At 40.2% G+C, this 27615-nt stretch overlaps 1 protein-coding gene across 5 annotated transcripts in view; it reads left to right on the top strand.

Moving 5' to 3' along the window:
- ALKBH8 (alkB homolog 8, tRNA methyltransferase) overlaps positions 1-27615 on the top strand; it is a 44888-nt gene that overhangs the window by 11712 nt on the left and 5561 nt on the right. For all 5 annotated transcript variants that reach the window (XM_071734732.1, XM_071734723.1, XM_071734715.1 and 2 more), the window contains 3 exons: positions 18117-18223; positions 22109-22263; positions 23080-23345. In XM_071734732.1, coding sequence (XP_071590833.1) covers positions 18117-18223; positions 22109-22263; positions 23080-23345 — 528 coding nt within the window. The remainder of the gene's footprint in view (positions 1-18116; positions 18224-22108; positions 22264-23079; positions 23346-27615) is intronic.

The raw sequence follows: 27615 nt of genomic DNA, 5'->3' as shown, positions 1-27615 counted from the left end.
TACCCCTGATTCCTTATTTTGTGAATCTTAGCATCCAGTTCTCCATCAACCTTCATTTTCTGTTCATCTTAGAAAGGATATCAGTCCTGCTTATGCTTCTACTTCCATTTTTTCCCATGTCATCTCCTGTTCCTTCTGGTCTGCATAAACCTCACATTATTTTCATACTCAGTACATTTACATAAGGCCAATGAAGATGTGTTACTTTTGGAAGGTCCAGTCAGAGTCTGGACATTGCTGATGTAGTGGTGGTGCAGAGACAGACTTGATCTCATGAGCTTCCAACATACACAGATGATGTTGGCAAAGAGTGGGAAGGGAAATGAAAGAAGGGGTGGGGTAGCACAAAGTTGTGTAGCATATTACATGTAGGACTGAAAATAGTCTAATCATCTAGTCTCAGTACTCTAATTAGTGTATTTACTTACTGTGTTTAAATTTAAATTCCCATCCATGCTTTACAAATTTAGCATTACTTTTTCTGCCTTAAGCACCACTGCAGCAAGTCTTTGCTACTCGGCCTTCTCACCTTCCCACACATTTCTCAAGATTGTATTCTACACACCTGCAGAGTGTGCTTCCAGGGCAGTCTGGGGCTTTTTGTGATGGCAGAGTTACCTGTATTGCTGTAAATTCCCCTGGTAGTGGATAACTAGAAGCTTAACAAGACTGAAAACTAGTTATCACAATGGGTAATAAAGGTTTTGATGTTTGAATCTTTCAGTTGAAAAGCTATGAATGCTGGGTGAGAATGAGCTAATCTGCTACTTGCTTGTTCTGGCAGTAGTGTGTAGGTGACACAGATGTGTGCTTCTTGAGTTGTATGTGTATTGCCAAGAGCATTCTCCATTGCCAGACAACTTTGATTATTTTCAGTGTGTCTTACTGTTTAGGCAGAGAGGAGCATGGCTGCATATTCTGTGCACTGACATTTTTTTAATCTTTAGTTTTGGGTCTGGCATTAATTTCCACAACCTTTCTTCTTGCAAGTTGTGTATGTAGTGGATATGGAGCTTCTGGGACTAGGGGTGAGTCTAAGGAAGGAGAGCTCTTTAAGATACGTGGCAATGGCATGTCTGTGTTCTTGGTAGCCTGATAAGGGTGTATCAGTGTTGCCAGTCCTCTCAGCATGGTCATTGATGTGGTTTTCTACCACTCTTGAAAGCATCTGCTTGAGTAGGAATGTCTGGGATTAGTTGTGAGGGCAGTATGTGGAGTGGCAGTAGCATTCTTACTACTTTCGTTTTGGAATGTACCAGTCCTGGGGCTGCTTTGCCTTATCACAGAGACAGTGTGTTCTCCTCTGCTCAGCTGCAGTGTTGCCCTGAACAGTGCCAACACCTCTGTGCTAGGTATCTTCAGAGAAGCATCCAGACTTGAGATGTTTCTCAATATTTCAGGCATAGGCACTGGATAAAGTCTGTTACATAGCTCTCAAGTTTCAGTTCCTATTCCTAATGGGCCCTTAATGCACTTTTCAGGTGCAGAAAATGAAAGCTCATGTGCAGTAAACAGTGGCCCATGAAATGCTGCGTTATTTAATGACTTTTTTTTTCTGCTACTTTTACATCTTTTTCTTATATCTCTGTGTTTTTGTGAACTTAGCTCTTAATCTGATTTCAAAATGTAAATATCAGTTGCAGTAATACATGAGTTGTCTCTTTTTGGAATGAAGTCCCCTACTCCATTCCCATCACAGATTATCATGTACAAAATTAAATAAACACTCTGATAATAAAGGATCTGAGTTTCATATAGAGCAGCAAACTTTGGAATCTCCCTTTTCTCCCTGTTCTTCTCTCTGTAGTGTACCTTTTTATTTTCCCACCTGAATAAATTAGGCTACAACATAATGGAAAACATACATAAACAAAGTAATTTCTTTTGTCCTTTCTTTATTCTCCTAACAGTAAATGCACACATTTAAATGAAATGTGCCATAAAGAGATAATCTTGCAGGCCAGCTGGTTCTGTGTCCTCTTTCAGAAGGAAAGCAGTGTAAGCCCCAGTATCAGCCCATAGTGCCACGTATCTAACTGTGCTTCATGCCACTGACTTCTTCAATGATATCTTGCAACTTAAGTTACAGTCTTAACAGTCTTTTTCTCAGTGGCAAGTGGGTTTATCCAGTAATAAAGCCCTTTGCACTATTGTTAGATGAATCATAATTCTAATTTACTTCTGGAAACTTTATGTTGAAAAAGGAATAGTTATTGGAATTTATGTTAATTTTAAATTTTACCAGTCTTGAGAAGAAAGTAAGGGCATGAATCCACACTGCATTTGTCTTGCATCAGAGAACCTACAGTAATTTCTTATGCTTGTGAGAAATGAGGTGGAAATGTAGGAGTGAGATCACTTCCCTGTCTCTGTCACGTGGAACAGGGGAGTTAACAAGACAGGTTAAACTTGATTTGACATACAAAAATCTCACTATTACTTTGTACTTCTGTGTAGCTTATAAAAACCAGTAAATAGTTTGAGGGCAAAGAAGCAGTGAAACATGTGATGTGTCTTCTCCCATAATACTCCAGGAATAGTGAAGGTGTTCTCTGTTTTTGACCCATTCCTTTGGCATTCTCTGCATAACTAAGACTTCCACAATGTCCTATGAGCTTGTAATGACACAGCAAGGCCAAGTGCTGGGTCCTGCACTTTGGCCACAACAACCCCATGCAGCACTACAGGCTGGGGACAGAGTGGTTGGAGAGCAGCCAGACAGAGAGGGACCTGGGAGTCTGGATTGACAGGAAGCTGAACATGAGCCAGCAGTGTGCCCAGGTAGCCAAGAAGGCCAATGGCATCCTGGCCTGGATCAGGAACAGCGTGGCCAGCAGGTCCAAGGAAGTGATTCTGCCCCTGTACTCAGTGCTGGTGAGGCCACACCTCGAGTCCTGTGTCCAGTTCTGGGCCCTTCAGTTTAGGAAGGAGATTGAGGTCCTGGAGCAGGTCCAAAGGAGGGCTGGTGAGGGGACTCGAGCACAGATCCTATGAGGAGAGGCTGAGGGAGCTGGGGCTGTTCAGCCTGGAGAAGAGGAGGCTCAAAGGAGACCTCATCACTCTACAACTCCCTGAAAGGAGGTTGGAGCCAGGTGGGGGTTGGTCTCTTTTCCCAGGCAACCCTCAGCAAGACAAGAGGGCACGGTCTCAAGTTGTGCCGGGGGAGGTTTAGGTTGGACATTAGAAAGAATTTCTTTACTGAGAGGGTGATCAGACATTGGAATGGGCTGCCCCGGGAAGTGGTGGATTCTCCGTCCCTGGAGATATTTAAAAAGAGACTGGATGTGGCACTCAGTGCCATGGGCTGGTAACTGCAGCGGGAGTGGATCAAGGGTTGGACTTGATGATTTCTGAGGTCCCTTCCAACCCAGCCAATTCTATGATTCTATAATTCTATATAAATCACCACTTTGTCCTTTCTTTATAGGAGCTGATACAATGCAAATATTTCTGAGTATAATTTTCATTGTGTTATTGAATAGAGTGATTCAGAAAAAACTTCAATTCAGAAATTGTCATGGTAGGAGAAAAAAGGCCAGGGGATAAAACTGGTTCAGGGTGATTTTTATTAAGCTTAATGGCAAACCGTATGTCTTGTGTCCATGAATTTGAACAAAGTATTGCAAAACAGGGAACAGTACCTTCTGTTGAAAATTCTCTGTATTTAGTTGAGTTAGGTGTTATTTCCAGAGCCTCCATTTGGTGTCTCTAAAGATGCGTAATTTTGCAGTATTTCATCTTAGGAGCCTGGCCAAGTTTACAGATGTCTCAAAAGAATCCTAGTTAAGCCCTTTGTCAAATTTCCTTTTTCAGGTTTGCAGCAGGAACTTGAACAACATTGAGATTTCTGTTCTACCACTTTCCCTAATTTGTCACGTTACATGCTGTCATGTAAGCCTTGATTCATTAGAATTTTAGAAACACAGAGGTAGCATTTCTGTAATAAGCTACATAGTGCTAGGAGAATGTCCAACCCATAAGAGAATTTTCGCTTCTTGGCTGCAGATTTTACCCCCTGTAACCCAGCTAGTGACACCCTGCAGTTCCTTGTCAGCTCTGCCTTATTCTGCCCACTGAACCGTGCCAGAGAGTGAAGCACAGTCATAGTTTTCTTGAAGGGTATGTTGTGTTGGCACCAAATCACTATTTATGTTTCTGTCTCATTTTCCTAATAGCCAGCCCTGATTGTGAAAGCCCCAGGCTTGTAATTCCCTTCTCCATAGCTTCTGCTTTTCATCCTTAAATGCTTTACTCTGCTTGCTGTCCCTGTGCCCTGGCCTGGCAAAAGGCTGGTATAAACACAGAGCTGCTGTGAGGCTCTGGCTGGGCCTCTGACCAAGTGTCTGGGAAAGAAAAGCTTCAGGGTTTTAAGTCACATTTCTGTCTTAAGGTTAAACAGTGGGGCTGTGTGTGGATCATCCTTGAGCTCTGCTTAACTTCTGTTCGTCTGAACACATACTCATCATGTCTTAGCCTGCAGCTATGAAGTGCCTTTTCTATAAAGAAAAGCTCTGACTCCCTTAAGCTTTGAAAGCAGAGCAATGTTACAAAGAAAACTCCACTGGGCCTTTTGAAATCTGTATGACTGATGATCATCCTAGAACTGGTAGGGTGAGGTACCCTGCTATTACTAATCTCTCAGGCTGATAATTGACCAATTTTCCCTGCACTTTTGCTTCTTATATGTTGATCTATTTCTGTTAGTCTTGGTTAACAAACAGAAGTCTGTAGCTGCTGTAGCAGCAGCTGTTTCTCTAATAGCTGCTTGAGAGATTTTATCAGAAGCCTTTAGAAAGTCTAGATTGTACCCAGCCTCTGGCATTTAACACCTGTTTCATGTTCATATGCTCACTAACAAGGTAGGCAAGCACTGCCTGGTGTTTACTTGTATTAAGTCTGTGGTCCCATTCTTATTTTATTTATCTTGGTTATTTTATTTATCTTGATGACTCAGTTTAATTTACTGCTTACATTGGCATTGCTTTATTTTTCTTCTAAGGGAAGGCAGAAAGCATCTTAAGTGCTTAAGCAGTTACTCTCATAGTGGCAATACAAAAATACCAAAGTTTTACCTTCATCTGTGCTAGCAGCATGATTGTATCAGGTGGAATAGTAGTAATAGTGATTAATATTTTAAAAGTGTTTGGATTGGCAGAAGCAGCCTCTTGACCTAAATGGAAGACATTCCATAGAATTTTAATCACTGCAATGGAAGGCTGAGTTCAGAAGTTACTTTAAGTGAGTCTGATGGGATTCCTGAATCTCGATTTGTGCTTTTCAGATCTGTGAGACAGTTTTTTTTGAGCTGTACCCTTCTTAGAGTCATGGATTTGCTTAGTTCTTAAAGGTGGAAACTCAAAGGGACTGTATTTATAATTGTATATCAGATTTAGTTGGTTTGTTAGATTTAAAGTGGTATTTCATGGATATGAAGAGCTCCATGTGGAAGGTGTCAGACTTCATAAATCTGTCTCTCCTGTTTGCATTTACTGTGTATAAATATGTTGTGTGTTTTTTGCTGTCTACGTCAAATGATAATGTACTGAGCTTGGATCAAATACAAAACCCATCAAAATCAAGAGAGCTGTCTTCTGATGTAATTGGACATCAAATATGTCCTCTGAGATAAGGAACAAAGCCTGCAGGCCTTTATGGGAATATTATGAATGCTTTATTGTTTGCATTTTTTTTTTGGCAAAAGGTGACATTTTGCTTAACATACTATTCTGAGGTTTTATTTTTGTGCTGGATTCTCTTCCCTGTTTGCATACAGGATGCTGTTCACACATCAACTTGTCCTGCTAATGTTTCCACCTGATGAGTTACTTTAACCTTTGTAAGGATCTTGAAAGCCCAGCTCTCATGTAAATTGTTCTGAGGGAACCTGTCCCGCAGTACCTAGTTACCTCCTTCCACAGCCTTGATTGTTTACAGGCTAATGCCTCTTTTAGCCAAAGGTAAGAACAGGAAGACAACCCACTGTGTGCAGCTAATGCAGACAAGCATTTATTTCTCAAGTGCAGTAGGAATCTGCTAACTATTCTTGATTTGCACTGAGGGGCTACAAGAAGAGCATTTGGACAGAACTGCCCAGAGCGATGATACTTGCCTTGTTTCTCTAGAAGCTGTGTGGCAATAATTAGTTGAAAAGCAAGACAGCATGGAGTTCTTACCTTCTCCCCCACCTCCTTACCTACTTGGGAAGAATAAAATCAAAGCTAAGCTAGAGTGGTAGCTGTATATTCAAGTTTTGTGTGTAAAAATATTCCTTTTTTCTCTCCTCTTGCATATTGGTGAGACGCTATAGTTTCTGGTACCTCTTTATAAGATTTGTCTCTGTGGTGAGTCTCCAAGGTCTGACTGCTAAATAATGAAGGAAAACTTCGTCATATCCTTTACCAACTTCATTTTGTTTTAACAGAACCTGCTGATGGGCCAGTACTTGTGAAATAGCTCTGCAGAGCTTTGTTTCCTGTCTCCCTTTTGTTGCAATCATGTCAGCCTCCCTTCCTCTACACAGAAGAAATAAACTTGTCATCTACTGTGCCTTTCCATAAAGCTGTTCCCCACCATGCCAGGCCTAATGATCCCTGGCTAGAATCCTACACTGAGGGAGGAAGAACAGTCTGTAGTTGATTGCTGTGGGATCTCTGATCTGCAGAATATGCTGTGTCTTGCTGAGATACTTCTCCTGGGTATGCTAGAGTGGAAAGTTGACTGACTCCATTCTGTGTATCAGTTTTATGCTTTCTTGCACATGGTCCATTATTTTCATAGAATCATAGATTGGAGGGAACCCTAAAGATCATCTAGTCCACACCCTGTGCATATACAAGGACAACTCCCACCAGACCAGGTTGCTTAAAGCCCCATCCAGCCTGGCCTTGAACACTTCCAGGGAGGGGAGATCTACTACTTCTTGGGCAACCTGTTTCACTGTTGCACCACCCTCATAGTGCAGAATTTCTTCCTAATGTCTAACCTAAATCTAACCTCTCCCAGCTTAAAACAATTACCCCTTGTCATATTGCTAAATGCTGCCTTTGTTAGAAGTCCTTCCCTGTCTCTCCTGTAGGCCCCATTCAGGTACTGGAAGGCCACTGTAAGGTCTCCCTGGAGTCTTTTCTTCTCTAGGCTGAACAATCCTAACTCTCTCAGCCTGTCTTCTTGAGAGAGGTTCTCCAGCCCTCTGATGATCTTTGTGGCCTTCCTCTGGACTTGCTCCAACAGCTCCATGTTCTTCTTGTGTTGCTGGCTCCAGAACTGGACACAGCACTTCAGGTGGGGTCTCACAAGAGTGGAGTAGAGGGGGAGAATCACCTCCCCTGACCTGCTGGCCACACTTCTTTTGATTCATCCCAGGATGCAGTTTGCTTTCTGGGCTGGAGGCACACATTGCCAGTTCATGTTGAGCTTCTCATCCCAACACCCCCAACTCCTTCTCTTCAGGCCTTTTCTCAATCCATTCTCTGCCCAACCTGTATTTGTGCTTGGGACTGCCATGACCCAAGTGCAGGACCTTGCACTTAACCTTATTGAACTTCATAAAGTTTGCACAGACCCACCTCTCAAGCATGACAGGGTCCTGGATGGCCTCCTTTCCCTCCAGCATATTGACCACACCACTCAGCTTGGTGTTGTCAGCAAACTGCTGAGGGTACACTCAGTTCTTCTGTCCGTGCCAGTGACAAAGATGTTAAACAGCACTGGCTCCAGTCCCCACCCTTACTGGTTTCCATTTGGATGTCGAACTTTTGACCACTACTGTTTCAGTGTGACCATCCAAACAATATCTTATCCACCAAGTGGTCCACCCATTAAATACATATCTTTCCACTTTAGAAACCAGGATGTCATTCAGAACAGTGTCAAACTCTGCACAAGTCTAGGTAAATGATGTCAGCAGCTCTCCCCTTTTCCACTGATGCTGTCACCCCATCATAAAAAGCCACCAAATTTGCCAGGCATGATTTGCCCTTGCTGAAGCCATGCTGTTTGTTTCCAGTCTCCTTCGTGTTTTCCTTGTGCCTTAAGAGAGCCTTCAGAAGGTCTGCTCCATAATCTTGCCAGGCACAGACTGGCCTGTGGTTCACTTGGTCTTCCTTTTTTCCTTGCTGAGAGGGGAGGCAGAGCTGTGGCTCCCTCTGGTTTGTAGCATTTTGCTTTTTTCCCAGTCAGCTAATTTCTCTTTTTAGCATCTATATTTTCTTCGAGTCATTGGTGTTGGAAAGGGATGTGGGAAGAATGCCCTCATTGTCTCCTGAACTTCTCTGGGCAAGTTGCATCAGCACTGTGTCTGAGGTGAATGTGGAAAGAGAGAGATAAAGGAAGTTGCCATTGGGAGGAATTTCAAAATTAAGTCCACTCAGTGTCACATGGGAAAAATACATAGAGATGCTGTGAAAAATGTCATATAGTTCATAATCACACCATAATCCTACTGTGAATAAAACATTTGAAGTCTGCAGCAGGGCTTACAGTTTTATGACTGTGGTCAGAGCTGCTAAATAATGAAGGAAAACTTCGTCATATCCTTTACCAACTTGATTCTGTTTTAACAGAACCTGTTGTCTCTAGGCTATTTGCTTTTTCTGTAGTGTACTTATTTTGTATGCTGTGGCAGCATCATTTCATTTCCAATTCTCAGACGTCTGGCTGCTGCAGCTTTACTGTGACACACAAATACAGATACTGAATTTTCCTGTGGAAAAAAATGTACTCTATAAAAATGTCTTGATAGGGCATGGTTATTGCTAGAGATTTCTAATTGGTTTTCCTGTGGCTGGAACTGCATAGATAAACTATTTTTCAACATTTTTTTCTATTATGCACAATATTATTCTTTTTAATCTAAACTCCCCTCTTGTTCCACTTAACTCCCCCATGTTCCTTTCACTGTGATACATGAACTACTTTTCAGCAGTGGTGGGGTGAATTAATCGTTTAAATATGAAATAGCTTTTTATTCCTGTGGAAAATAACTGTAATAAATAAATAACTGTAATAAAACTGTAATAGAAGAAAACCAGGAGAGCATTTAAATTTTACAGTCCAATTAATAGTTTTACAGCTGAAATTGGTTTTGAGTCACATTTTGGATTTGCAGTCTTGAAATACAGGTCAATATTTTTATAGAAACTTATGTATTGTTAAAATAGTTACTAATTTCTTTATTTTTAGAAATAATTTTTAATTTCTGTGGGAGGTTTATCCATGGAAGTTGTTTTAATCCTCATGTTATTTTTAGAAGATCAGTACTTGGTGCATGAAATGGAATCCTGGTGTCTGCCACAAATCAACAGCAAACAGACTGAACTCTGAGAGCATTTAAAAGTCATTGTCTTTAGCTCTTGCATTTCAGCCCTACTTCAGTTCTGGAATTAAAAAAAAAAAAAAGTTAATTTCATTAGCCAGTGATGTCACCTCTATAGTCATAGGAGCCTATTTTAAGACTGTGGCAGATTTCATGTAGAAATGAGAAGTAGTCAGTCAATAATAATCACAAGTAGTCTGTAAGCAGAAACAAGCTCAGCTGGGTGAGCTCCTGCTGTGGTGTATTGTCTCTTTTGGCTTTCAAGTGGACTTACAACACCAGGGGCTGTAACAAGTGGGGTTTGAAGTCTGTCAGCATTTATATTATCTTTACAAATCTCAGCTTTTTGCACATTGCAATGTTCTGTTTCTGTTTTTCTTTCCAGCTACGCTGAGTTTCAGTTTCATCATAGAGCTCTTGTTTCAGAAAGGTTGATTCTGGAAATATTGAGGAACTGGCAATTTAAAGCAGCTGAAAGCATGCTGCAGCCAGAGCTGTCAAACCTGTGCTGCTGGTACACCTGACAGATTCTGAAGCAAGGCAGGGAGAGGTGTGTGCTCTTAGCAGAGAGGAAGGTGTGTATGCAGCCTCTTGGGGCAGTGCAGGGGCCATGAAGGTGAAGCTCAGGTCTGTTTGGGCAGGAGAATGGTTGGAAGGAACCAAGGCTGGTGATGCACCTTAAAGCAGTGAAAACTGAATACTGTAAGGTGTCCTTGTTCCTCCTCTTACTGTTCCAGTGTACCTCTCCCTGCAGGGTGTGCTCATGCAAGCCATTGTAAATTCAGGGCTCTGTGCTGAGGCCTTGGTAGAGCCCTGTTGTATAACTTTTGGCTGCATAATGTGAAGACACTCTGTAAGCTAATGAAGCCAATGGAGGGTATAAGAGAAGAAAGAGATTAGGTTGCTTGTGATGAAAATCAGCAGTGTTGGAATACTGCCTATGCAAACATTAAGAAGTGGTTTTCCTTTTTGATTGTTCTACCTGCTTTAAAGTAGTAAGTGTATTTCAGATTTGTGATGCTTCTGTGGGACAAAACAGAGCAATTGATAGAACAGTTTCCTTCAAATGATTTTAAAGAAGTCTTTCTGTGTCATGCTGTGTTTTGAATTGTACTTTATGGCAACAAGAAGATGGGGCTTCTGCAATTTTATTTATTTATTTTTTAAGATTTATATGCTTTTGTCTGCTAAGGAATGATGTTTCTTTATATCTTTAGGCCATTTCTGTGAATTTATGCCCAGATCTTTGTTCCTCAGTAGATTTCCCTAATACAGTAAATATAGAGGATTAAGAAATAGGCCCTATGGTAGTTTATATAGAAGTAGATTAAAAACTGTGTGTTGTCAGCTCTTGTGAGGTATGATGCAAGAATTAGCTCAGGAAGGCACAGTCTGCATGCCTTGTATTTTGGCAATTGTTTATTATTTCAGTAGTCTCTGGGGCAGTTGTTAGGCAGAGTTGTAAGAAGGGCAGGTTGGCTTATGTTTCAAACTCGTGCTGGGTAAACTCATCATTTCATCCCTTTGAATTACAGATACTCAGCACTGGGCTATTTGCATGCTACTTTTTGAGTTTGTAAGGTTCAAAATGATAGTGATATAGTATATCTTGAACCAAATGACTGTTCCTGCCCTATGACTTAGAGTTAGCCTGGATTCCTGTACTACAGCATTACAAGCAGAAAACAAAGGCCTGCAGAAGAGTGTGCAGTCTGATGAGCAACCCCAATGTTTGCAGAGAAAAAATGGTTTTCCATTATGCAGGCTGATGAACCTGCAGCCTTTTTTACCCATGCCTTGAAATACCCTGAACCTGCAAGGACTTGGACTATTACACCACAGCAGTGGCACACTAGTACAGGGTGCAAGTGTATGTACCACCTTGAATTTCGGTCCTCTTTCCTGGAAATTACTTTAATTACTGTAGGTAGGTGTTTCTTATTCCACATTTGGCAGCATTATTCAGACAAGGCCTGTGTGGAGATTTTATGCACAGTTCCTTACACTGCTTCTGTTGTAGAAAACTTGCAATTAGAGTTAATAAGTGTTGATAACAGGATGATAAATTTACAGGAAGGGTAGTATGGAAATAAAATTATGGGTGAAGACAGTCCTGCTACATGTATTTGCAACCTTGGTAACATGGGAATTTCTGATAATGATGTATTTCTGCAGGTTACTATCAGAGATTAAAAAAAGATATGTTATTTTTGAACTCTGAAGTGTTTCCTTTTCTACTTAGATATTGAAAATCTCCTGAAATTGCAAGTTTTTAAATGTGTGAAAGGAATACAGATGTGCCACAGCACCACATATACATATATGCAAATCAGAGTCCTGTAAATATTATCATAGAATGGCTTGGGTTGGAAGGGAGCTTAAAAATCATTCTTGCATATAGAGTACTCATTTACAGCTGTATCTGTGTTGTAAGGATTCTTACAGTGGTTTCTTGGTAGACACTAGATACAGCATTAAACATGTAAATCAGGATTATTTCCTTTCAGAACATAAAGTAATAAATGAAGTGCAATTCTGAGGAGATGCATTTGAGGATGCAGAGCTGCTTGTGACGTCTGGGCCTGGAATCTAGAGCAGATGGAGCTCTCTGGAGACCACTCGGATCAGGATGCATAAGAGCCCTCTTGTGCTCTTCCATTGAACTGTGCTCTGCTAGAGAGAAAGTGATAAAATCTTAGAAATTACCTTTCCTTTGGAAAAGAAAATGAATTATTTCACGCATTTGGGGCACATTCTGCCCTGCTGTAGGTGGATGCAATTTCCTGTATCATAAAATCATAGAATGGTTTGGGTTGGAAGGGACATTAAAGATCATTTAGTTTCAGCCTTCCTGCCAAAAACAGGGACACTTTCCACTAGACCTACAGCTCAAAGCTCCATCCAGATTGACCTTGAACAGTTCCTGGGATGGGGCATCCACAGCCTCCCTGGACAACTTGTTCCAGGTTCTCTCCACTTAGGGACTAAAGAATTTCTTCCTAATGTCTATCCTAAATCTAACCTCTTCCAGCTTAAAACAATTACCCCTTGTCCTATCTCTACACACACTTGTGAAAAGTTCCTCCCTCCTTGTCTCTCCTGTAGGCCCCTTCAGGTACTGGAAGGCCACTGTAAGGTCTCCCTGGAGTCTTGTCTTCTCTAGGCTGAACAATCCTAACTCTCTCAGCCTGTCTTCTTGAGAGAGGTACTCCAGCCCTCTGATGATCTTTGTGGCCTTCCTCTGGACTTGCTCCAACAGCTCCATGTTCTTCTTGTGTTGCTGGCTCCAGAACTGGACACAGTACTTCAGGTGGGGTCTCACAAGAGTGGAGTAGAGGGGGAGAATCACCTCCCCTGACCTGCTGGCCACACTTCTTTTGATTCATCCCAGGATGCAGTTTGTTTTCTGGGCTCATGCTGATCTTCTCCTCAACCAACACCCCCAACTCCTTCTCTTCAGGCCTTTTCTTAGTCCATTCTCTGCCCAACCTGTATTTGTGCTTGGGACTGCCATGACCCATGTGCAGGACCTTGCATTTGGCCATGTTGAACTTCATGAGGTTGGCATGAGCCCACCTCTCAAGCCAATCAAGGTCCCTCTGGATGGCCTTCCTCCAGCATATTGGCCACACCACACAGCTTGGTGTTGTCAGTGTAGTAGCCCCATGGATGGGAGAGAAGACATATGACTGAAAGAATGAAAAAATGCACACCTGCAACCCTCCTTCAGGGAGGAGAGAACAAGACAGGTGACCAAAATGGACCAAAATGGTCAACACATCCCATACACATCATACCCTGTATCATGAGGGTCAAATCCCCTTCCCTTCAGTCCTTCTTCACCTCTTCTTGCTTTCTTTGCCATCCTGGGAGGATTCCATCCATTCGTCTGTCTGTGGTCCCAATCCTTGCCTGAATCCCTGTCTTCCTGCCTCCAGCTCCCAGTTGCTGCTGACTCCAGGAGCTCAGCCTGGACTTTCCCAGGGCTGCGCTGCAGCCTTGGTGGTGACGTGAGCGTTACTGGGGGGAAAGGGGAGAGGAACACGGTACTGTTTTTCTGTATATTTTTATATATTATTTTTCCTTTTTTATCATTACTGTTTCATTAAAGCTGTGTAGTGTAGTTTCCAACTCATAAGTCTCTCTTCCTTATTTTCTCTCCTTTTTTTATCAGGGAGGGGAGGGGGATTAATAGAGGGCATCTGTCATTCAGTTAAATTGCCAATCCAGTGTTAAGCCGTGACAGGCTAGGGTATGTTGCAACACAGTTCTCCTAAGACTTAGGTACCCTAAACTGTAAAGAATAATTATACTTCTGGGCATACTTCCAAGCCGTGTGGACCTGAGGCATTGTGGGTCATTTGGCCTCAGGGCTGGAGATTGTCTGTAATCATCTTTTGTTGAGAAATGTAGGTGTAGGGTGGCTAAATATCAGCACTGCAGTTATTCTTCACTGGCAGTTGTCAGTAATGAGGCACAGTAGGGGAGTTAATGGCAGATCTCAGCTCTTTTGCTTGGTGGTGTGCTGGTTCAAACACTTCTAATAACTTGGAGCTGGTGAATCTCAAGAGATGCATCCCTGGGTGCAGAAACAGAGGTGTGTGTATTCCAGCTGTGACAAGGCCTGCAGAGGATTGAAAGCTCCTTCTTCCAACAGGGGTTAGCTTGGAAACTGCAGCAGTTTTCTTCTTGTGCACTACCTGAATCTTGTAAACAGAGTACAGACAACAAGAAAAATTTGTACCATGGAGTCAATGGTATATGTAACAGCTTGGAGAGATCCTGGTATTCTGTTCAGTGAATGCACTCTGTTCCATGGGGTTATCAAGAAAATCATAACAAGATGATGCCTCAGAGAGAAAAGAATGAAACACTGTCCATATATTGAAACAGTTTTAAACGTTCTTATCCCAGACCTCATTAAAGTAGAAAAAATATATAGACACTTAAAATGTCACAGAAAATTGGGGAGTTAGTAATGCATTGCATGGATGGGAAATGGAATAAAATTTTTGAAGAAAGAAAACCTAGGGCATATATTGTCTGACTAGCATCACTGTAGTGCTTCAATAGATAGCTTAGCAAGAGATGGTATGCTTTGACCTAGATCTGATATGGGGGAGGCCTGTGCATGTATTGAGACATTTTGAGGCAAACAGTACTGAAATATTTAATCATCATGATTCTCATTTTCTAAAGTATGGCTAGAGACTATTGATATAGGTTGTAAATATCAGCATAGCTTATATGAGATAAACTTCCTATGCCATGGGTTATTTGGAGAATTTAATCTCATTCTCTTTCCCTTTAAAATTCAGCATTTTTCTGAACTCCATATTTTGGAGTTTAGCATTTTTTTTGCAGTGAAAGGCACTGTATATTATGGATTGATTGCCTCAGTCCTGTGCAAGCCAGCAGGCTCCTGTCTCTGCATAGAGCCCTACTGTGTTGTTCAGGCTCCACATGTGGGCTTTAAACCTCTCTCTTTTTCATTTGTTCTACATATGGGAAACTGCTATGTAGGCTGATAATGTATCTTTGCTCTCTGAAACTCAGTAAATAATGTCAGAGATTTGAGAAGCATTCCACATTGTACTTTTTTTAGCTTTAGAGTTTAGACTCTAAAGTAGTCTATTAACAGCAAACAGAAATTGCAACAGAGACAAAGCTTAGAAAAACTATGTTGTCATTCCACACTGTAGATGTGAAATCCTCATTGAGGCTGTCCTTATTGCCCCATGGCATTATTTCAACCCTGTCTTTGGATCATTACTTATTTGATAATCAGTCATTCACCTCCATCCTCCTGGTCTTTTGCAAAGTGCAGCACCACTGCACTGGGAGGTGCTGCAGAGATCTCATTTCCTGAGGAGTTAAAGAAACATACTTTCTTCCTGTTTTCTTTTAAAATAGATTCTTTTCTATCCTTTTGCATTTTGGTGTATTTTATGCCACATGCACAATGCTTGTGGTGTGGGTGCCACTTTGCTTTGATATTTAGCCATCCTTGAAAGCTCTTTACTGCTTCATGGGCTTCTTTGTCATGAACACTCTATCTTAAATAACCTAGCATCATGCTGAGATATTTAAATCCATAAGTAGGTATTATTAGCTGTTTCTTTCCAAGTTTTTTTCTGAATATATAGAGACACACTTCTTGGTACTACAAAGAAACAAAGTAAAAGTTGTGTAAGATCAAAGCATCCACTGTTTTTATTTTCTATGTGATACCTGGATGGTGCATCATGGGCTAGCTGGAAATTTGATCTTTATTGACTCTGCCAATAGAGAAAAAATAAAATAGGTAAACCCAAAAATAGTAATTGGAAATAGCTCCTGTGGAGTAAAGCTGTCATGAAAGAGATTGATTCAGCAGTGGCAGAGTTGCTTTATTGATTGTGAGTCCTTAGTAAATTAAAAAGAGGACCGAATGCGTTAATCTTTTGTGTATGTGTGTGCGCACCAGTGACAATTTTGAATGTTCTGCCAGGATAAAGACACCTATAGAAGTGTGGGAATGTTATCTACTTCAGTCAGTTATAGGCTTTTCAGAGATAAGAACAGAGTTCTTCAAAAACCCTTCTGGGTTAAATGTTCTTTACTGTACTGTAGACAAAGAATAGAAGAAATACAATTGCTTCGTTTCTTAAGCATTCGGGTGCAGTTATTCTGGATAAAGGAATGAGCGTAGCAATTGCACTAATTTTCTTCAGATGTTCACAGCGTGGTCCTTAAATTTTATTCTCTGCCTGAACCGCAATTGTAAATTTGTTGTTAATAGAAAAAAATGCAAAACTTTAATATACTCTAGCTGAGGAACTCTGTTTCATAATATAGAGTCAATTTTGGATTTGGGTTTTTTAGTTTTCCAGTTACTGCTTATTACTTAATGTCATTCCCCATTTGCATGTAGATTAATCCTTTATTTATATTTTCCTACTCAAATCATCATGGCTTGTCATAAGGATGAAATATGTTTAGAAGGGGAGCAGCCACACTGTGAGATGATAGTACAGGAGCTTTTCCTCTACAGAATAAGTGAGGAGCAGGGACAGAGCTGGGATCCAGTGCTGGTGGGGAGTAGACTTGCCAGATGTTACGTAGATAATCTGCTTTTCAGCAGATAGCTAGATAGCTGCATCTTTCTAGAGGCTTGCACCTAGTTGTACTTTATGGGCTTGTTTCCCTATCAGATCTGTGAAGCCATTGTGTTTTCTGTTGTCTGAGGATATATAAAATAACTTGTTAAGAGCAAGGGAATCAGTGTATTAGCAAGTGGCTGTCATTCATCTATTTGTGTAGCTTTTGAAGTGTTTCATAATCATTAATCAGAGCTTACAGATAGGCTTTATTCCTGTTCCCTCATATCTCTCTTCCCCTTTCAGCTCCACTGTTTGTCACCCTTGTAATTTCTTGCCTTAAATTTAGATAGCTCAACAGGAGAAGCTGTGTCACTCTGTGTGGGTGGTACTACAACATAAATAATTCTTTTCCTAAAAATGTTAATGTCCTTATAGTTTGCTTCAATGTGCACAACATTAAATAGTAAATGTTGTAAGGGGTAATTTGTAGTGCTTAAAAGTCTTGCTTATTCAGTCTCTGTCTTGCTGTTTTTTTGTGATTGATCATTGCACCGTGTCCTCTTTGTTAAAAGCATCTGTAGCAGAAGCAGAACTGCTTAATTTGTTTTGTTCTGGCATGCTGTAGTAAGTCTGGTTTTTAAATTGCATGCTTAGTGTGTTACAAATCAGGTGGCAACACTTTGCTGGTGCTAATTCTCCAGTGTAGCTGGAAGCTCTGACTTAATAGTTTTTGACCCCTTTTTTCTTCAGGTAAACATTCTGTAACTCATTTGGCTTGCTTAAATGGCCTGCTCCTTATTTTCCACAGCAAGAGTTTCTCTCATTTGGGAAATGTAAAAGGATAACATTCCTATTCCAAGCAGAAGCAAAATGCAGGACTGCCATCTGGGCTGTGAAATTGGAATAAAGCTGAAAGTGTTACCTCAGTAGATTGGCATGGCTAGAAGCCAGGTAGCAAATAATGAAGATGGTCTAGTAGTTGGCATGTTAGTCAGGATCTTGGGAGACTTTGTTCTTGTTGAGCTGTAAACCTCCAAGAATGCGGGCAAGTTGGTAATAATTTCTCTCTTCTACTACAGGTTATCTAAATGTTATGTATCTGCTCTGATACATAATTGTCTTGGCTCAATCTGCAGTGAATTTATAGACACTTCTCTATAAGTGGTATAGGGTCATTCCACATCACTTAGCACTACAGTTTAGACTAGGATGACTTACTTTCTGGACATGCTTGTCTATCTCTGCATAGACTTCACAAAAAGACAGTAGCTGACTGCATTAGCCTAGGCTACCTAATTTTCAGATGCCTAAATTGCAGCAAAAGAGCCCTCTCCTACTCTTATGTATTTGCCTTTAGTTGAGGGGTAGTAATCCTTTCGTACCTCACAGATACAGAGTTTAAATAGTGCTAACATGTTATCACAAATAAAGCTATAATTGTGAAAAGAAAATAAATATATATTTAGTATTTTAATTATCTATATATACACACACATATATTTTTTACCTCCTTTGTGTTTTGAATGCAGTGCTGAAAGGGAGAGATTTTAAGGATACAGACCCTAGAGGCTTTTGCTTTCCTAGGAAATAGGTAGCTGTTTCATGGCAATATTCTGATTAACACATCGAAGAGGCAAATCTAGGACTTGAGAATACCTGGCATGTTTATGAAGCTTTGCAAGTCATGTTTATTCATGGTGGCTGGTTTTGTTTCTTTTTAGATTGTGATGGATTTCAAGCACCCTGATGGCCATACAGTGGCAATTATGCTGCCCCGGTGCAGTTTATTGGTGATGGCTGGAGAGTCCAGATACCTGTGGACACATGGGTATGTGTAAGAGTCCCTGCATTGCTGATAATTGATGACTAATATATGTTGTTTGCTTGCTTTGTGAATGACATTCTGTTTTTTAAATTGCTCTGAAAGAAATCAAGTCAAATTTTATAATTATTGTACAGATTCACTCTGCTCAAATGCTTCTCAGGTTAAAAAAGTCAGGGATTTTAGGAAGCTAATTGCCAGTCTCTGAGATGCAGTTTCCTGCTGGTGGTGTAAGTGAAGTTTTGCTTGGAAATCACTCTCACATCTTCAGTGTAAAAGTCCTCATTACTCAGAGCTAGCAAAGAATTGATTGTAGTGCAATTAGCTTCACTGTTTCACTTCTCTCTTTTCAGCCCACAGCTTTTCCCATCAAATCATATATGCCAAAGAGAAGGGCTGGTTTGAAAGAGTGACTTTCCCTGCACAGAGGGCATGAGAGTGACAAAGGGAAATATCCCTTCTGATCATCTTTAGAGAGACTTTAACTACTGATAAGGCTTTGTTGTACTGAGCAAGTTTGTGATCCTGGAAAGGAGATTGCTTGTAATGTCTTGAGGCTTTGTTTATTGTAGAGTATAATATATTATACATGCTTTTTAAATCATGCACCACTGGGAGACACTTGAAATAGGGGAGCTGAAATTGGCAAAAAGGATAAAACCTTGGCAAGCTCTGAGAGTGACAGTAGTGCAATTCAGGAGAATATGGAAACCCTCATATTGGGCAGGAATGCTCATGGTAAGTGTTTCTTCTTTCATTTGACCCAAGCTGTCACTGGCTAGAGCAGCCAATTGGAGAGACTAATTACATTCTGTGTAAATTAAACACCAAATCCTTTTATTGGCAGAACATTTTTTGTCTTTTAATTTACTGGTTAATTTGTATTATGAGGAAGGGTGAATATGAACTCCCTAATGGCCTTTACATAGTTCATTTTTATAGGGCTCATATAGTACCTGTATATTCCCTCATTAAATTAAATAGTTGTAAAAAGCAGCTGGTGCTTCTGATGTGCATCACTACAAAAGCCCATGGCAGAAAAGTTTTTCTTTTTGTTATACAAGACTCAACACAGATACCAGTGTTACAAGCTTCTTATTCCACCCTGTCAAAAAGTGTCAGTCATTTTTTGGAAAGGCTGTTTACAACCTCAGGGAACAGTGTGGTTTCCATGTCATTGATGTTGCTGACCCCTTGGGACAGCCCCCAACTCCAGACATAGGGCAGGAGAAGGGAAGGAGGGATGGGCCTTGCTGAGGCCTCTGGCTGTCTTCACCACAGCTTTTTCTTAGGCCACCAGCTCTGCTCTTTCCAAGCTAGCCCTGGGCAACCAAATTGCCAGGAGACTGAAGGGTGCACACAGGGCACTTGCAGTACCTGCCAGCAGGCATTCAGGTTGGGGTAGCATACCTGCCTACAAGGACTGGAATGAGACTATTACTTAACTCAGTTGTACCTTCAAGTGATGGTTGTCTTTTGAGAACCACTGACATAAGCTATGTTTAACATGAAGATCCCAGATCCTTCTACTTATGTGTAAGTTATTGCTGTCCCAGTGCTTGTTCAACTTTCCTAAAAATAGTTTTTCTGTGTATTTTTAAAAGCAGTAGTTGGTCAATATGCTCAACTGGAGTAAGCTTTCTGTCTTGCTAGTGGAGCATAATAGTGTCATCAACAAGATTAATCATTCAGTGAAGAAGTGTAGTTAAGTCACTTGCATACATAACATCAGAATGTATTTAAGATCATATCTGATGCCTTTTATCTACTTGTCAAAATTCAAATTAGATAGCAGAAGGTTCAGTTTTGGAATCATTCTGGAAATGTTTTCAATGTTGTGTATACTTAGATGCCAAGGGAATTGGAGACTTTATTTTGACTCTGTTAACAAAGTACATGGGAAAATTTTTATGTTCTGTCCTCTCTGAAAGATAAACATAGGATTAAGAAATAAGCCCTACAGTGTCATCAAGAAGGGCAAAAGATTTTTTTCTCTCTTTCTGTCTCACAGATGAAAGTAAAACTACAGGTTTTCTGATGAGGTTCATTTGCATGTTCTTTGTGATGAAGTTCACTTTTAGTTAGGTACCCTGGCCAAACACCATTCCTGTAGCAACACTGTAGCAGTAAAACAACTTTGTGACAATCAAGAGGATGTGCAGCATTTATTTTTGACAATGGGAATCCTGTTTTTTGCTCAGCCATTATCTAGAGTTCTTGCTTGTAGTAAAGACAAAAGGAAACTATGTAGTTTGAAACTAGAATTCTGAAAAAGAATGCCTCTTTCTGGAAATATTAGCTGCTATGCTTGGCTTAGTGCTGCAAGTCCAAAAGAAAATCAAATATGTAATCTGCAAATTTGGGATTTTAAGTTCTCCTGTCCAGGGAGCATTGGGCATCCTCAGTTGATTATTTCATCATAGTTTCATAATCTCCCATGAACAAGGCAATTCTTTATTAGATCTCTTTCTAGAGCTGCCTTTGCTAGATTTCCATTCTTTGGGTTGCTTCACGTCTCCTTTTTGCAACAGCTGTATGAAGCATCAATGTGCTGCTTCCTGGTTTCTAGGTTGAAGGGACCTGCACATTTTTGCCCTGTGACTGGATTAGAGATCAGCTTTCCTGTGGCTGAGAAGGTGACATACAGCAAAGTACAGGAATGCTGGCCAGGTATTGGGTGTTCTTGGATAAGTACAAGCACTCATCAACAGCTTTGTGTGACCCGCAAAAAAAAATCCAGTAGAAATCCAAGATGAGACTGAATGCTCTGCTTTATTTAAAACATCTAAGACACATTTTGTCCCTTTTTGTCTTAACCAAGGAGTGTTAAACTCAATATGGATATCAGTTTTATACTGAGAGTTAGTGAAGTACTTTGAAGTCAGCAGCTCTGAAGGGGCTTCACTAAGAGGCCAATTCCTTAGTTTTTTTTTTTTTTTTTCTTGAGGAAATTTCTGCATTAATCTCCTTGATAAACAAGTTCAGGAAGCATTTCAGTGTGAGAGTAACAGCTCTGAAGTGCTAAACTATTTTCTTGAAGAGATTCCTTTTTGTTCCATGAGTATCTTTGTAAGTGATGGGAAACTAGATGTGGGTGCAGCTGTTTCTCTTCTCTCATGTAGTGTTTTGTGTTTTTCTTTCTCATTTTTCCCTGCTGAACTTTGAGAGAGATCCATTTGTAGAGTTATTAGAAATTCTTAAATTTTGGTACTTTTTCATTCTGTAAACCTCTTCATAACATTATTTGAAACTTCTGTCACCCTAAGAAAGTTCCAAAGCACTTATATTTTGTGAACGGTTTTGTGTTCCATTGAGACCTTTTCCAAATCCAGAAGTAGCTTAAGAAACTACTCCCTGTTTGCTTGATTGATAGAAAGATTTTGATCAATAAAGGTCTAGAGCAGAGTTTCTCCCTTTAGACATTTTAGTAAATCTCTAAAGTGCTATGTTCTTTGCATCTTCTGTTGACAATAAATGGAAAAGCAATTCTGTGGCGAAGCAGAATTTGTTGGAGAGGACCATTTGTCACAAGAAACTTCAGTCTGCTGATGCATAATTCAGCCAATTTTATGCTGTTATTCCCCCTAGTCACGATTTTTAGTATTGTGTTTTATCTTTAAAAGATATTTTTTTTAAGTACTAAAAAATAAACAATCAAACTTTGTGGAGGGAAAGAAAAGGAGGGGAAGTAAATGTAATTACTTTCAATTAAATAAGTCAGCTCTTTTTTCCTCTGAAATTGCAGAAATTAAAAACTGAGATGCAGCAGTACATTGAATAGCATATTGTAGTCACACTTGTCACAGTATGTAAGAATTGCCTTCTTACAAGGATGGATTGTTTTTTTCTGATGTGAATTGAATCATTCTTTTTAATCTTACTTTGTTTTAGGATTACACCCCGAAAATATGATGTCATTCAAGCATCTGAACTTGGGCAAAAAGTTGGAACAATCACTGCTGATGTCAGAGACCTAACGCTCAATCGAAGGGAAACAAGGACATCTTTTACATTCCGAAAAGTGAGGAGGAGCCCTTGCAACTGCAGTAAGTGTCTTGAGGTGATTTCCAAGTAAAATTTATCACCAATAGTAAGCAATTTATATTTTTTTTTTTTGGTAGCCTACCTAGTTATCCCATTGGGTAGTTTTGGCAGTCCTGGTAGCCATTCCTGAATGGCTCAGGGTTAGGCATACTGTAGAGTTTGCATGGATTTCATCTGTGTCTTTGCTAAAGTTTTCCTATACAGGAAGACATTTGGCTTGCTCCAGAGCCAGGCAAGTAATGTGGAATCTTGCATTTCATCAGGACCTCACGCGCCAGAATGCTGGAACAGAATAGAAGTAGCTACAGTTCTTCAGGTTCCTGTCAGTTTTGATTGGATTTTATTTGAATGGGACTATAATTCTGTGAAAATAAGTACATTACAGAAGAAGCAGTGGTCAGAACTTTAGTGTTAGGGCCATGCAAGTGCCTTAGGACAGTACAGATGATAATAGATAGGTGGCTTAATGATTACATGGGATTGAAGTCCATTTGTACCCTTAGAAAAAAATTTCAGAGCTTATCATGATCTTTGACATTAGGGACACTGTTTAAGTTTTGAAAATAAACCTTGTAAACACAGCAGGATGAATGATTGCTACAAACAGCCTCAAGTGCACACGAGCAGGTTGCTTGCTTTAACATCATCAAACACTTCTGCAGTTTGAGCTGCATCTCAGTTTTTAAAAGGGAAAGGAGGAATGGAGCATTTTTTTGAATTTAAAATTTCATTCCTAATTTTATTTTGCTAAATAAGTTTAGCTAACAAAGAATAACCTTTAAAAATTTCACTGTTTTTGTATCTGTTGCTATATCTAGTTTACCCGTCTGTTTGTGACAGCCAGAAAGGACAGCAAAGGCAGATACAACCTTCATTTCCCCACAGTGAGATGGAGGCCTTGAAGCTGGAACAAGAGTATGTCCACAATGTGTATGAAGAGATTGCCACACACTTCAGCAGTACCAGGCATAGCCCCTGGCCCCAAATTGTAGAATTTCTCAGGTCCCTGCCAAAAGGGTCGATTGTGGCTGACGTTGGTTGTGGTAATGGGAAATATCTGGGCATCAACAAGGATTTGTACATGGTAAGTAGTAGCTACTGTCATTTGTTTTCATTGGTGAAAGTGTTTATTCCATTGTGCAGTTATAGCATGCTGGAGCTTCAGTTGTGGGAAGATTGCCAAGAGCAGAAAGCTTTTTCTTAATCCGAGATCAATTACCAGTTGTGTTAGGTTTCCACATCCACTCACTGTGTGTGTTACCCTTTTCTTTTTTCAAAGCCAGTTTTGCTTTGCAAGTTGAAATACGTTCATAAAACATAGTAATGGGTGCAGTGGATTGAAAAATTTTAACAGATGCTTTAGCCTTTTGTGGTTGTTGAATAAACTTGTTAAAAGGGACAATGGTTGAGAAGTTTTAATGCTTCCAACAAGTTTTTCACTTGGCTGGTGGGTAGGGAATACAATGTACACATCCCTGAAATCTCCATGGGCAGTGCTACTTTTCATACATCCTCCTCAGTTCCCTTTGCCCTGAGGGTGTGAATGATATAATGTTTGGCTATCCCAGCTCTGACTCTATGGTCAGGCTCAGTAAATATGCCTACATAAAATTAGTGGGGGAGTTTCAACTTCAGCACAGAGTTCTGGCCTTTCTCTCCCTTCCTTTTCTTTACTTCTAGACAGTTCTGACATCATTCTTGCTGATAATCTCATCACCTTTGCTGTCTCACAGTCTGTACTTTGCCTAATTTTATTTCTCTTCCTTCCTGTCAGGGAGACATGAAACACAGACAAATATGAACCAAGGTCTAATTTTTATTACAAATATTTCAAAGATTTTTTTTCAAGGGTCAAGTTTCCTGTTGTTTTTACTGAAAAGAAATCCTTCTGAGAGGTGTGCGTTATGCTATCTGCTCTTCTCTGTTCCAGATTTGTTTGATTCTCTCATATGCTTGTACTGTGAAACACTTAGAAATCCACCAGACTTGAAAACTTCTATGTAGAGCAAAATATTCATTAATAATAATAGAAGTCAGACTTGTTTGTCTGTTACAGGAGTTTCTGTACTGCTATTTGTATTGAGCTATAAAACATAAGTTGTTATTTACAGCCCTGTCTGTGTTAGTAATATATTTGTTTCCATTACTGTTCTTATAAGCTAGAACAAAATCAACTGATTTATGAGTAGGCATGTTTATGCCTGACTGCTGTAGCCTGAAAATAATTATTAATATTCAGTACTTTTCAGTCATTCATTCCTGACTCCTCTAAGAAAATGGAGCAAACTGAATAAGTGAGGAGCAAAGTTTATCAGGGTACCATGAAGGTCACCTGGTCCTGGAATGAATTTGGTAGATTGCTGCTGTGCAGGTTTGTGGAAAGCTTTAAGGCAAAATATCTGCAAGATGCTGTGTTGAGAACTTGCCAGCAGCAGTTTATTTTCTGGAGCCCACAGTTAAGCAAGTAGGGAAAGAAAGATCACATATCTACTGGCAGTCAAATGAAAGCCCCTCTCCTCTCTTACTTTAGGAGTTACCTCATTTCATATGTGTCTGCAGGAGATCCAAAGTGTGAACAGTAACAGTGAAAGGGAGGGAAATTTTAAGGACACAGGTGAGACAGTTGAAAAAAAGAATCTTGTTCAGTTACCCTCCTCTGACGTTGTTGTTTCCTGCTAATGACAACTACTTCTTCTTGGTTGGAGCTATAGACTGTAGGCTTTGCATTTCCTTGTTTTCATCTCCAAGCTAGCAGAGTCTCAGGAGGCTGGATGTGACTTCTTCCTCCTACTATACTTACGTCAGCCAAAGTGTGGGTAAGGAAAAAATGGTATATATTGTATTTACAGATGTTTTAAACTTTTGACAAGTTATCTCAAAAAGACTAAGAAAACTAAGATACAGTAGGTTATCCTATGAGTGTGGTGTTACACTGGTTTGGACACAAAGAAAGATAGGACTGTGAAATTAGGAGGTTTTTAGGAGTTGGGTAGAGCACTGTCACTACAGCCGTGTAGCCTGATGTGTTTTGACTCAGAAATACTGAAAATCTGAGGCTAGCGCTTTCTGAAGGCAAATGATGTGCTCTGAAGGTTACTGTACACTTTTGGATAAGGCACTTTAAGTAGCAGCACTAATGGTACATCAAAGGTAAGGAAGCTCTCTTGGTGGTTTTAATCTTCAGGCACTGTCTGAAAATGTCTCCACTGTGGCCTGTGCTGTTGCTTTTGCTTCCTTTTCTTTGGCTGATTACACACAACCTTACCTACTTGAGTATGGTTGTGTGACAGTGAAATGCACGAGAGTCAAGCTATGCCCAATGAAAATAACAGTGCTGTAATGGCTGCATTATTCTGACACAGTGAAGGAGCAGCAATTTCATGACAAACAGAAATTCAGCTTAAGATTGTTTGAGCAAGAGATGGTATCTCATGTAGCTAGGACAAAGACTGGAGAAAGGTTGAATTTACTAAATTCCAGATTGCTCTTTCTGTCTCTCCTGGCTTTTTTATTGCTTGAATAAAAGCAGAAGAGAGAAGTGGTATTAGGGGTGTTTTATTTTTTGCACAGTGCCTTCCCCTCACAGCCTCATTTGGGGAATTATTTTAACAATTTATATGCTTTCAAGGACACAATATCTGTTAAGCAGGGCTTTTATTTTTATGGAGTACTATGTTTCAGCCTTGCCCATCCCCCGTCACCACAAGGGTTTCATTTCAGAGCCAGTTGACATCATTGCAATGTATCTCATCAATTTTTATGAGCTTTAGCTCTGTATCTGGGTTTCCAGTGTTCAGGTAGGTGTGGTGATGGGTAAATCCTCTCAGGAATGTTCAGCATCCTCATGTGGCTAGGGTCTGGGTGAAAGACATTGAAGCCTTTCAGTTTTGTGGTTTACACTTTTAATTGAACTGATAGGCTCCTGGGAAATCCTGTAACAACTCAAAATGCCATTGTGTGGGTATTTGTTTCTTTATATATCTAAAGAAATTATTCTGCTTGACAGAATACTAATACTAAAAAGGAAAAAATTATGGCAGTTTAGGACCCCAAATAACATGTAGTGCATATTATTTAAAGGTAATCAGTAATGTTGTTTGTATTCCACATAACCTTGTAAGACACCCTTTTGCTCCATGATGTGTTACCCATGTTTTCTGCATTAATGTCCCAAACTGGGATCTGCTGAACTGTGTAAAAGTTTGATTTTGCCAGGCTGTGGGGAAGAAGGTGAAGATCTACTGCAATATTGTGCAAATTACAATACTGTGTAATGGTGAGTGGGTTTTAGTTACCTCGAGTCATGTTGAGAATAGATTCATATAGGAATGTCTTAGTAGTGGGTAAAACCAGGAAGGACAAAACTAACTTGCAGAATGTGTTTGGAGCTAATTCATTATATGTTCAGCAGTCTTAGGGTGAGGCAGAGGAACCTTTTCTGCCATTTTCTCTTATTGATTAGGAATCATTAAGGGATGGGAGCTGCGGAAGGAGTAGAGTTCAGAAGGAACTGGGCAACAGCAGGACAAAACCAAAATGAAATCTGCTCTGCTCTACTTGGTTCTGATGCTATCACTGAGAAATGAACTTCACCTTTTAGATACAGCACTTTGTTTCCACAGACACACTGACTGTACACAATGGAAAACCAAAACACTACGTGAAAGGAATGCTAAGGGCCTGACTCAGACCAACTGGAGCAAGGAGATTTGTCTGTCTTGCTGTGGCAGTGCTCATGTCTTTTTTTCTATGCATGTGTGTGTTTGCTGGAATGTAATTTGGTTCCTTGAGGCTCTCATGCTATTAGTTATAGCTGAGGTGTTTCTCCAGGGAGCCACATAATTCCATTTGGTGACTGGATTTCAGAATTAGATGTTGTTTTCTTCATCAGTTTCTAATGTGCTGAATCAATCAGGTTTCCAGACACTTAAATGAACTAATTCTACCAAGCAGAGTTAGTTATAATGAGATAACACAGAAAGAAAATACATAATGGTAGGCAGCACTGACCTATCCTTACCTGTCTTTATTTAAGCTTGCAAGAGGATTTATCTCTTGCAGTTTTGCAGCACCTTTACAAAGCAAGCTATTTATTTAGTGCCTTTTGCCCCCTAATGATGTGTTCCAAACCTCTGCATTAAGTAACTTTTATAAAATCTTACTTTAGCAACTACTGGTTGAAACAGTGAATGTTCAGGGGCCTGGGAGTGCAAAGGAGCAGGGTGGGATATTTGCCTGTGTTACTCTGTTCCCATGAAGCTGGTACAGAGCTGCTGCAAACTCTGACAAATCACAGTTGTTTCATTTGTTTCTCCTTCCCCTCATCCAATCTTATCTGAGTCTTTTTTGATACT

Source organism: Heliangelus exortis, chromosome 1 (genome assembly GCF_036169615.1).
Source record: "Heliangelus exortis chromosome 1, bHelExo1.hap1, whole genome shotgun sequence".
NCBI classification, from domain to species: domain Eukaryota; kingdom Metazoa; phylum Chordata; class Aves; order Apodiformes; family Trochilidae; genus Heliangelus; species Heliangelus exortis.
Note: the sequence above shows the minus strand (reverse complement) of the source record. Positions and strands in the feature narration are given on the sequence as shown.